This window comes from Phacochoerus africanus, chromosome 8 (assembly GCF_016906955.1).
Source record: "Phacochoerus africanus isolate WHEZ1 chromosome 8, ROS_Pafr_v1, whole genome shotgun sequence".
In the NCBI taxonomy this organism is placed as follows: domain Eukaryota; kingdom Metazoa; phylum Chordata; class Mammalia; order Artiodactyla; family Suidae; genus Phacochoerus; species Phacochoerus africanus.
Genome location: NC_062551.1, coordinates 49,888,204 through 49,900,357, shown reverse-complemented (window position 1 = coordinate 49,900,357; position 12,154 = coordinate 49,888,204). Strand labels below are relative to the sequence as shown.

Below are 12,154 nucleotides of genomic sequence, written 5' to 3'. Positions count from 1 at the left end.
CACCACACACCACCAGTTTCACGATCACATCCCATCACACACCAGCTTATACCCTCACACACACACACTACACAACCCTATCAAACAACCCCAGAGACTCACAAACATGTAGAAATGAAACACACATAGCACACACACCTTGCACACCCCAGCACACCACAACAGAATCACAGAATCATAAAATGCCATATAGATCAACGCACACCCTCAAAACACTACCTCACAGACACACACATCACACACTCCATTATAGCTGGCCTTGAACCATCTCACATAGAGACCCATAACCATACAACCCACAGACCCACGAACCAACACATATCCATGCTCAGCACTGTGGCACCTGCACAGGCCTCACGTGTGCCTTTGTGGACACCACTGCATAGTCACAGAACATCACACACACTCCTCCCCAATGTATCTGGGCATAAACAAAGGCCCACAGGGCAAATTTGCCAAAGTGTTGCTAATTGTGAAGGACAGACAAAAAGTGCACAGAGACTCACACCCAGCACAATAATTCCTAAAAACAGATCACACACCATCCCATATCCCTCACACACTACACATATTATGTATTGCATCGCTACCTCACACAAATTTATTGTAGCTATAAACACACCCCCAATGCCCACACCCACACACCACACACATCCCATCTCAGGATCAGAGATTCAAAGACACAGGAGAATAAGCATGGACAGGGAGGCTGGGCCAGTATGTATACACACACAGATGCATAACTGGCACCCACCTAGGCCTGTCACATACACACAATAACCCTCAGCCACCCACTGAGCCTGAGGAGTGCAGCCTCCCACCCCAACCTCTCTACTCCATGAGGAGCACCATCAGGCTCTCCCTCAGCATGGCAGAAGGGGCAGAGAGCAAGCAAGAGCCTGTCACTGTAGCTTTCTCAGAATGTGGGTATCCTCCCCACCTATGGGATTGGAGGTCCGGAGGATAGGCAAGGGGCACGCAGTGAACCTGGTGTATAGCAGGTGGGTGGGGTAGGTAAGGACCCAGTCGCCGAACTGTGTGAAAGGCTGAAGGCCAGAGTGAGATAAAAACTGAGAGAGACAGAATCAGAGATTCAAAGACACAGGAGGATGGGCATAGACATGGGGGCTGGGCCAGAGAATAGAAGAGGGCAAGGAGGTGAGTTCCTTGGCTTCCCCCAGAATCCAGAGCCTCAGCCCAATCCCGTACTCTGACCCATCCCCATCCCTCCCTGCTGTCCCTTGTTGCCATGGTAACAGGGAGGCTGCCTATGCAGCAAAGGAGGCTGGGCCTGCAGACCTGGCCTGTCTCCATGGAGACTGAGGAAGGAGGGGAGCCATATCTTCTAACCCTGGTAGTTGGCCCCCCTCTCCAACTCTGCCCCCTTGGGTGCGGGAGAGGGAGGGAAGAAGGGAAGGAGGGCCTGTCAGCATATTATCTTTTCCCTCTCCACCTTGTCCTGCAGGGATGGGTCTGGATCATGGGAAAGGGACTGGGGGGAGAAGCCTAGGGGTTGTCAGGATCCCAGGAGATTCTTGGCTCTCTCTCCCGCTCTCTAGCTGGGCTGGGAGAGATCCTGCTCCCCCACACTGTACCCCAGACACAGGCTTGTGTCCCGCCTCATGCACTCCCTCCTCAGCCTGGTGAGACTGATGACTATGCATTGTGCTCCCAGCGCGAGGCTCTGCGGAAGTGGGGGAGGAAGATTTACGAAGGTCACAGGGATAGATGGAGACAGGAGACTCGGCAAGACAGAGGGTGAGGCCTAGAGGAGAAATGGACATACACAGCTCAGAGACAGAGAGAGGCAAATATGAACAGAAAGACCAACAAAGGCAGAGAGTCTGACAAAGGTAGAAATGAAAAAATGGATGGAAAGAGATTAACAGAATTACTTAACAAAGGTGACAGAGACACTGGAACCTAGAAAGCCAAGCAGACACATGTGGCCAGCTGGGGATACTTAGAGATAAAGACTGAGGAGACAGAGCAGAGACAGGTTTGGGGTGGGGCTCAGAAATGAGAGACCCCAGAGGAGATCTGCTGATTGCTATCAGGATGGGGGTAGGGGGAGAGACCATAGTGTCTGCATCATATTCTAGTCACCTTGACAGACTGACAGTCTTGCCCAAGGGCAGAGACAGTGATTAGTCTGTGCGAGATGCAGAAACAGAGATACCCTGAGACACAAGCCCACCCCACACCTGTCTCTGAGAAGCACGTACACGGCAAATGTCCAAGACCCAGGAGGAGCCAGGTAGAGACTAGGGGTGCCTTGTGCAGGGCTGGGTGCCCCAGGATGTGGCTCTCCCAAGCACTGCAATGGCAGGCAGGTCCTGCAGGGGGGACAGGGAGATGCTGCACGCCGGTGCTGAACGGACAGCTCCCGAGCTCTGGGCCGCCTGCTCGAGAGGCGGGGCCCAGCCCAGCGCCTCTCCCTCGCTAGGTCCCTCTCTCTCAGTCCAGCTTTTCTGACTGCTCAGGTCCCCTACCATCTCCACATAGTTTTCTACAGCTTCTTCTCTCACCTGCCTCAGCTCCACCTCAGTCTCTGCTTCTCTTGGCCGCAACTCCCTGGATCTCTTAACTTCTCTGCTCCCCCTCATCCCCTTGTCCATTCTCTCAGGCTTCTCCCACCTTGGCAAGGTTTGTCTCCCTGTGTCTCCCTCTTTGCTCTATTTCCCCATCCCTCCCTGCCCCTCCATGGCCTCTCCCTTTTTTTACCCCATTTCTGTCTCTCCCCTATCCCCGCCCATTTCTTTCTCCCCAACCCTCCATCTCTCCCCCTTCTACTCGGCCTCGTTTTGGTTCTGGCTGTGTGACCTTCACTCGTCCTTTCTCAGCTGCAGTTTCCACAGAAACCTCCAGCAGGGCGGGGGAGGGCGGGGACAGAAGCAGACCCACCCTTCTCCCTGCTCCACCATCCCTTCGCCTTCCCCACCCCACCCCCACTGGGACCTCGCACTCCCTGTCTCGGCGGCTGGGGAGGTACACTGTTCAGCAAAAACACAGGGTCACAGTCACAGACAGTGGAAGATGGTCTCATGGACACACACACACAAACGATTACAAAGTCACCAAATTACTCTCACCCAGGGACACATTTGCCACCACACCGACCACCCCAGGCACCACCATGAGCAGTTTATTTGCTCTCCCCACCCCCAGCCCCATCTGGTTTGTCTTTCTACAGCTCCTTTTCCTGGTGTCTCCGCCTTTCCAGATCCTCGCATCTTTCTCCATCTGTCTCAGGGTCTCTGTCGCAGCCTCCTTCTGTCCTGAGAGAAGGTCAGTGGAGAAGGGCCAGCTGGCCGGATCTGGGATGACCTGTCGTCTGTGGGCAGGGTGTAGAATCGAGAAAATGCAGGAGTGTCCATCCAGTCTGTGGTTCCCAGTAGCCCTGGGGGGAGGGGAGCCCAAGCCTCCAGTGCCCTCACACCCCAGGAAATGAGACCCAGGTATCCCCAGTTTTGGGGTTTTGTTCTTTTTTTTATTCCAACAGGGACTGGGGTGTGGCAGGGGGAGGGATGGGGGCCCAACTGACCCCTTCCCTGTGGGGGGTCTCATAGAAATTCCGAGATTTCTCCCCAAAAAAAAGAGAGAAAGAGAAGAGTTGAAGGGCGCCCAGGGACACCCATCTGCCCAGAGGTCCCCCACTCCTCCAAAAGTAAGGAGGGCTGCGTCAAGTCTTGGGGAGCCTGAGCAGTCCCAGGATGGGCTTCTCCCTGTAGACTGCTTTCCCCTTCTGGGAGCGGCCCCCGCAGTCCCCGGCCCCTGGAGTCCTCGATTCCTGCGCTCCTCTTGTCCGCAGTGGTGGGGCGAAATGCGGGCGTTCGCGGCACCCTCTGGCGAGTCCACTAGGGGGCGCAGGTAGGCTCTGGAGCCGGGCCTCCGCCTTCACCCGGAGCCAAAGGCAAAATCGTGGGGTCCAGCGCCCTGGGGCACAAGTCCCGCCCCTCGCCCACTAGGGAAACGAGAGTGGCCGGGGCCTGGGACGGACCCCGTCCCTGCGGTCAGTCCGGGCGCCCGCCCGGCCCCGCCCGTGGTCACTCGTGCTCCGCCAGCTCGCGGGGGCCGGCGGGGCCGGGCCGCGGCCGCGGCGGGCTGGTGGCTTCGGCGGGTGCTCCCAGGCCACGCGGGGGCGCACCGGCCCCGGAGGCCCGCAGTGCCTGGATGCGCCGGCACTCCTGGCAGACACGCACGTGGGTGCAAGGAGTAGGGGCGGAGGGCCGGGCCCCGCCGGGCGGCCCCGGATCGTCCAGGAGGCGCTGGGGGCCCCCGTGCGCGCCGCCCGCATCCCCGCCCGCGCCGGCAGAGTAGAGCTTGCCGTTGCTGAGGCGCATCTCGCGGACGGCGCGCAGCGACAGCAGGGCCCGGCTCGGGCCTCCTGGGCGCCGGCGCCGGCGGGAACGCGACGTCTTGCGGCAGGACACCGCGTGCCGCAGCTCTTGCAGCATCTCCTGGCACACCGAGACCTGGGGGCGGCGCGGGTGGGGCGGGATGCGGTGGTCACCGTCCGGCGCTCTCCTCGCCGCCGCCCCTCCCTCTTCCTTTTCTCTGGTCCTCTCCGACCTCCCTGCTCTTCCCGCCCCACTCCACACCCTTCTCTTTCTTGGCCTCACTTTCTCTTTCCCGCATGCCCTTTTACCTCCTCTCTTCCTTCTCCTCTCTCCTTATAGTTCCCTGGTTTCCCCATGCTCTTCTCATGTCGCCTCTCCACCTCTCAACTCCTGTCTCTCCTTCACTTCTCCCGTCTGTCTCGCTTTGGATTTGTTCTTAAACCGGCCCTTCATCTCCTATCCGCTCTTCTCTTCCTACTCTTTCCTCTTTTTTCACTCCCAAGTTTCTAACTACTTCTGGCCTTCCTTCCTCCTAGTTCTCCACCCTCTGTCACTGATTCGCGCAGTCACCATTGCCAGACATATTCGTTGAACACATTCCCAATGCCTAAAACACAGGCACTGTTTTGGGCATTGGGAATACAGCAGAGAACAAAACAGACAAACCCCTGCCCTCATAGTTATATTCCAGTGTGCAGAGAACAACAACAACACGTAAATATAAGTAGTATATTAGATGGTGATGAATGAGTGCTTTAAGAGAAAAATTGGGAAAAGAGGTGGGTGTGGGAGTGGGGAGCGATGCTGAATTTTGAGATGGGAGGTTAGGGAAGATTCATGGAGAAGAGGACCTGCAAGTAGACAAAGGCAGTGGTGGGAGCAGTGTGAGATGCTAGAGGAGCCTAGAGCTCAGGGTGGCCAGAGTGGGGTCGGCAAGGGGGACGGGGAGGAGATGAAGTCAGAGGAGGAGCAATGGACGCTGGCTTGTGTAAGGCCCAGAGGCCCCTGTAAGGATTTGGCTTTTACTCTGCGTTAAATGGGAACCACTGGCAACTGCTGTGCTTTCACAGGCTCGTTCTGGAGCTGTGTTGAGAATAGACAGTAGGGAAGCCAAAGGCAAGAGCAGAGAACCCACCAGGGAGCTGCTATCACCATGCAGGAGATGGTGGTGGCTGGACCAGCGTGGTGGTGGCCAAGGAGGTGAGAAGGGGTTGAATTCTGGGTATGTTTTGAAGGTGGAGCCAACAGTTTTTGCTAAGAGATCAGATAAGAGGGTGTGAGGAGAAGTTCCCATTGTGGCGCAGTGGAAACCAGTATCCATGAGGATGCAGGTTTGATCCCTGGCCTCACCCAGTGGGTTAAGAATCTGGCGTTGCTGTCAGCTGTGGTATAGGTCTCAGACTTGGCTCGGATCCTGAGTTGCTGTGGCTGTGGCTGTGGCTGGCAGCTGCAGTTCTGATTCAACCTCTAACCTGGGAACCTCCATATGCCAAAAAAAGAAAAAGGAGGGTGTGTGAGGATGAGGGAGGAGTAAAGGGTGACTCGGCATATTTGGGTCTGAGTTTCAGGAATGATGGTGTTGCCTGATGAGTGGTCAGGAGCTCTATGTTGGATGTGTGATGTCATGCACAACCACATGGATGTCAAGTGTGGAGCTGAAATTACAAATTGTGGGTTAGGGAGAGGTTCCTGTGAGGCATGCACATTTGGGGGTTGTGACAGGCAGCCTCCAAGTTTCTGCCCTAGGGGAGTTCACACCCTTGTGTAATCCCCTTCACCTTCTATGAGGGTTGCTGCATGAGCAACAGAATAAGGCGAGGTCAGCTGACATTCTGGCTTCCGCCTGGCTCTCTCAGATCACTCCCTCTGGGGGAAGTCAGCTGCCACTGTGTGACACACTCAAGCAGCCCTATGGAGAGATCCCTATGTGAGGAACTGAGGCCTCCTGCCAACTGCCATGTGAATGAGTGTATTTTCATTCTCTCTAGCTTAGGATGTATCTAGCTCCCTCCTAGAGCTAGCTGATTCTCAGGGATGGCCAAGGCCTGGGAGCCTGCCTTTCATAGAAAACCAACCAATCCTGAGGCTATGCACCCCCTTTATCTGACTCTCACACACCAAGCCAGTATCTCCCAGTCAACCCAGGACTGGGTACTAGAAAACTAAGGACCACCTTTTTTTTTTTTTTTTTGCTTTTTAGGGCTTCACCTGTGGTATATGGAAGTTCCCAGGCTAGGGGTCGCTGGCCTTTGCCACAGCCACAGCCACGTGGGATCAGAGCTGTGTCTGCGACCTACACCACAGCTCTCGGCAATGCCAGCTCCTTAACCCACTGAGTGAGGCCAGGGATTGAACCTGCATCCTCATGGATACTAGTCAGATTCATTTCCACTGAGCCACAAAGGGAACTCCTTGACCATTCTTTTTCTTTTTCTTTCTCCTTTTTTGGCCACCCCGCAGCATATGGAGTTCCCAGGCCAGGGATCAGATCTGAGCCACAGCTGTGACCTACGCCATAGCTGCAGCAATATCAGATCCTTTAACCCACTGCTTGAGCCAGGGATTTAACCTGTGTCCTGGTGCTGCAAAGATGCCACAGATCCTGTTGCACCACAGAGGGAACTCCTCTCAGAGACCACTCTTAGCCCAGAGCCTGCCAACAGTATTCACACTGCCCAACCCTAAGCCACCTCCCTACCTGCCTTGCCTTTCCCACAGAAACCCTAATAATAGCTCTGGCCTAGGTTTCGCCATCCTTTTGCCTCCTGACCAAATCTGGCGCTTCCCTTATGGCCCAATTGTGTGGCATGTCAAGCCCTTTCCTCTCAGAAAATGTAAGAAACAAATTCTTCTTTCAATGGCATTAGCCTCTCCATGTCATCACTCAGTCACCTCGCTGGGCGGCCAGAACCACCCAGCTAAGCTGCTCCCAGATTTCTGACCTACAGAGATTGTGAATTGATATGAGTTTGCTGTTTGTTTATTTTTGCTTTTTAGGCCTACATGTGTGGCATATGGAGGTTCCCAGGCTAGGGGTCAAATCGGAGCTACAGCTGCCCCGCCTACGCCACAACCACAGCAACGCAGGATCCAAGCCTCGTCTGTGACCTACACCACAGCTCATAGCAACACTGGATCCTTAACCCACTGAGGGAGGCCAGGGATTGAACCTGCATCCTCATGGATACTAGTCGGATTTGTTGCTGCTGAGCCACTATGGGAACTCCAAAGTTTGCTGTTTTAAGTTGCTAAACTGGGGGATGATTTGCTATGTGGCAAAAGATAAATAATAGAGGAATCATCAGCCTGCAGATGGTCTTACAGACTATTCGACTAAATGGGATCACTAAGGAGTGGAGAAAGTGAAGAGAAGCAACCTAAGGACCGAGCCCTAGATCCTGCCAACAGAAGAGTGCCAGAGAGGGAGGAGGAAAAGGCGGCAGGAGCAGGGAAGGAAGGGTCGTGAGGAGACATGGACCAGCTGTGCTGCAGCCCATGGCCACCTCACAGCGATGAGGTGGGAGACTCGGGCACTGGATTTCAGACATGGAGGTCACTGGGGAGGAGCCTGGCTTCAGTAGAGAGGTGGGGACAGAAGTGGGACAGGTGGTGTCCCAGAATGAATGGAAGGATGGAAACTGGAAAGAGCAGAGGAACACACTCCACCAAAGCTGCAACGGAAAGGAGGAGTGGGGCAGAGGCTGGAGAGGAACCGGGGTCCAGAGAGGCTTTTCCTGAAGATGGGAGGAATGACAGCACATTTGTGTGCTGCCAGGCTTGAGCCAGTGCAGAGAGGAGACTAATGAGGCAGGAGTGAAGGAGAGAAGGGCTGGGACATGTCCTTGGGAAGGCGAGAGAGGAGGGGACAGGGCACAGGTGTGGGGTGCCTTGGCGAGGAGCAGGGCTGTTCATTTGGAGCAGCTGACAGGGGGGCGAGTGGAGAGATCGAGATGTGGAGGTGGGGCCTGGCACGCTCTTGCTCTCGGACTCCTCTGCTTCTCTCAGCAGGAGAAGCAAGGTCATCACTCAAAGCAGGGTGGGGGGGTGGGGGGGCTGGTAGGGAGGGGGGAAGGTTGGAATCACCAAGGAGGGTGGGAGTGTGCCAGGTCCGGCCGTGGAGGAGTATGGCTGAGTAGCACCATGCCTGCATGTGGCGTGAGACTAGCCAGCTAGTCCCTCTCCTGGCTGTCGCATTCAGCTGCATTCTCCTTGCCTCTGTCTCTCCTATTTCTTCTAGCTTTTCCACCTCAGCCTCTCCCCATATCCTCCTCTCTGTGCCTCTCCTGGCTCCTCCCCCACCTGTGCCCTTTCCTGGGTCCTGCCTCGTGCCCCTGGACCCTCTCTCCCATCTGCTCTCACTGCTTCGTGGGCTTCCTCGACCCCTGGGGTCTCTGATCCTCTCTCACCCCCCACCCCTGGCTCCCAGGTGGCCCTCTACCTCTTGCATTCCTACCATAATGGCTCCTAAGGCAATGGTCTTCCTGTCCCCACCCCTAGGGTCCCACTTTTCCCCACACCTTCCACCAGCCTCCTCACCTCTTCTGACTCTGCTGACCTCCGCGTGGACCATATGAATTCCATGACCGCCACGAAGACGGCAATGATGAGGCCACAGATGAGCACGACAAAAATGCCGCCGATGTTCTCCATGCCCAGACCTGGGGGTGGATGGGGAGAGCCATGGGTGGGGCTGTGGGGACCAGGGGCATCAAAGGGCCTTCGGGAAGGGCACGGCATGTGGGGGTGGCTGACCTTTAGCTCGATGGTCCTCCTCCTTGGGGCACCGGCCACCCTCCCACCACTTGCGCTTCAGGATCTCCAGTCGGTTGTTCTCCTGAAGCTGCAGGATGGCCAGTGTGATCTCATCCCGGAACGGGGAGCCTGGACAGGGCACATGATGGGGTGACTGGCCATCGGAGTCCCGGAGCCCTGCCCACCCAAACCCTAAATGTTCCCTCACCACGGCCTCTCCTCCCGGCTCTGCCGCGTTCCCAGTAGCCTCCCTGTGCACCTTCGGTCTGGTGACTGATCGCCAACCCCCCTGCAACCACCCTGGGCCACCCCCGACCTGTCGCATTTGTCACCGTCCCTTCCCTGTGGCCTCCCCTCACCACCCCCCAGGTCTTCTCAACAGTAGCCAGAGAGACAGTTTCAGAAACAAAGGCACAGATCATGCCTCTCTGGGGCTTAAAACTGGCTTCTGGTTGCAGCTAGGGAAAAATGTTCTTTCCTTGGCCATCAAGATCCTGATTCATTGGTCCTGGGGCTCCCTAGGACCTTTACCTCCACCTGGAATGTTCCTTTCCTCACATCACTCAGGGCTCGGCTCACATGGTGCCTGAGGGATCTTCTCTAGCTCCAGTTATTTATTTATTTATTTATTTATTTATTTATTTATTTATTTATTGGCTCCTCTGTGGCATATGGAGTTCCCAGGCCAGGAATCAGACCTGAGCCACGGTCAGGACTGAAGCTGCAGCTGTGGCATCCCCAGATCCTTAACCCACTGTGCCGGGCTGAGGATCGAACCTGCGTCCAGAGCTCCCAAGATGCCACTGATCCTGCTGTGTCACAGAGGGAACTCCTCTAACTCTATTTAAAATGACAGCAAGCATCCCGCTTCCCGTCAGTCTCTTCCCCTAGTTTTTAAAAAGTTTTTGAGAAATTTGAGTTGAGATATTTTTGAAATATAAAAATTGGTTGTATCTCTTACCCCCATTTACTTCAGAGCAGTTGTCCTCACCTGGCATCACATGATAAAGCTATGTGTTTACTGTCTGTCTGCTGTCTGAGCCCCAGTGGATGCTTGGAGGGTGGGGGCTGGGCAGCCCCTCTCTGGCATCCTAGCATCCAGCACACTGCCTGCCACATAGTAGGGCATCGGATCTGCCAAGTAAATTACTCCCCAGCCACACCTCTCTTCCTCATGGTCCCAACCCTGGACCACCTCTCTCCTCTCAGATACCAAACACCTTAGCCACATCCTATTCTGTACTCATTTCTTCACTCACTACAATCATTCTTGAGCACCTAAAGGTGCCAGGAACTAGGGATACGGGCAAGGAGGGATTAGCATTTTATCAGGAAGCTACTGTGTGCCAGACCCTTGGTTTACAGAAACTTATTCAAGTCTCACAACAATACTGTGAGGCAAGTATTACCACCTTCATTATCTGAATGAGGCAGGTGACACTCTTTCCCGAGTTAGGGAGGAAGCTGGGATTTATCTTTTTTTTTTTTTTTAGCTATTTCTTGGGCCGCTCCCGTGGCATATGGAGGTTCCCAGGCTAGGGGTTGAATCAGAGCTGTAGCCACCGGCCTACGCCAGAGCCACAGCAACGCGGGATCCAAGCCGCGTCTGCAACCCACACCACAGCTCACGGCAACGCCAGATCGTTAACCCACTGAGCAAGGGCAGGGATTGAACCCGCAACCTCATGGTTCCTAGTCGGATTGGTTAACCACTGCGCCATGACGGGAACTCCGGAAGCTGGGATTTAAATCCAGGTTGGTGTGACTCTGCAGCCTGTCCCCCAAAGTACCAGGTAAGCTGTTTCCCTGGTACGGCACTAACCCTACCGCAAGCTGCTAAGATTTGGAGTAATGATCAATAAAGTAATGCAGAGATCATCAGAATATAGGTGGGTTTGGGAGTTCCCGTTGTGACTCAGCAGTAATGAACCCATGGATGAAGGTTGGGTGCAGCCATAAAAAGACAAAAAATAAAATAAAATCCAACAATATTCATTATCCATTTTCTGAGCACCTGCTCTGAGCCAGGCTATGGGTTTGGTGCAGAATATGAAGTAAATAAAACCAGATCCCCACCCTCGAGGGACCCCTGGGCCATGGGGGGAGGGAGCAAGCCCCATGGCCCACAGGCACTGAGAGGTGCACAGCCTCACTGAGCTTCCCCCTCAGCCCTGTAGGGCTGGAACTGGGTGCTCCTAGGCCTGTGTATGCAGGTGGAGGGTACAGAGGCTCAGAAAGGCAGCGTCACCTGCCCAAGGCCACACCACACACCCAGCCAGCTCAGTGAGGGCCTGGCCGTTCCCTGGCCGCTCACAGGGCTTGGCTTCCGAGGCCCAGGGCGCCCCCTGCAGCCCCAGCCCCAGCCCCGCTGCTGCCATACCCAGCGGCATGCCGATGCCATAGCCCTTGGTGTCGAGGAGGCCCCCGATCTGGGTGAGGTTGCAGTTGAGGCGCCGGTGGTACTCGTTCATGGTGGACTCGAGCAGGAAGGCGTAGCGGGAGTTGAGCACGCGGGCAATGCCCTCCTCTGTGCTCTTGACGAACACGCTGGGCTGCTTCGACTGCATGTAGTTCCACATGCGCTGGTACGTCTGGTAGCGGGAATTCTGGGCAGAGGGGGCACGAGGGGAAGACAGGTGAAGGTCTTGCCACTCCTGCCTTTCTCCTGAACCCCGTCCCCTGTCCTCTAGGAAGTCTCCCTCCACCCAAGAGAGTGAGGAGACCAGAGGACGACAGAAAGAGCCAGAGGCAGAGGAGAGACACAGACAGACTGCTCAAGGCCAGGCCTGGGTCACCCCCACGCCTGCCAGCCCAGCGAGGACCCTGAGGACCGAAGGCTTGGCAAGAAGGGGTCCCAGGCTGTTTTTCACTCCTTTTTCTCTTTTCCACCTCTGGGCCTCGGTGTAGCTTGACCCTGAGCCCCGACTTCCTGGTCTTCCCAGGCTTTCTTCACAGAAGCTGGAAACAGATGCTCAACCCCTATGTCTCCCCAGGGCCCAGCCTGCTTCAGGGAGACCTGCGTCCATGCCGAACAGGGCTGCTTACCTCCCACAGGCCCTTTG

At 55.6% G+C, this 12,154-nt stretch overlaps 1 protein-coding gene across 7 annotated transcripts in view; it reads right to left on the bottom strand.

Annotated features, from left to right (window-relative positions):
* Positions 1–3,025: 3,025 nt before the first annotated feature.
* Positions 3,026–12,154, bottom strand: part of GRIK5 (glutamate ionotropic receptor kainate type subunit 5) — a 60,138-nt gene continuing 51,009 nt past the window's right edge. For all 7 annotated transcript variants that reach the window (XM_047788698.1, XM_047788699.1, XM_047788704.1 and 4 more), the window contains 4 exons: positions 11,473–11,698; positions 9,093–9,221; positions 8,877–8,998; positions 3,026–4,475 (listed from right to left, as the gene is read on the bottom strand). In XM_047788698.1, coding sequence (XP_047644654.1) covers positions 4,047–4,475; positions 8,877–8,998; positions 9,093–9,221; positions 11,473–11,698 — 906 coding nt within the window. In that variant the 3' untranslated portion in view covers positions 3,026–4,046. The remainder of the gene's footprint in view (positions 4,476–8,876; positions 8,999–9,092; positions 9,222–11,472; positions 11,699–12,154) is intronic.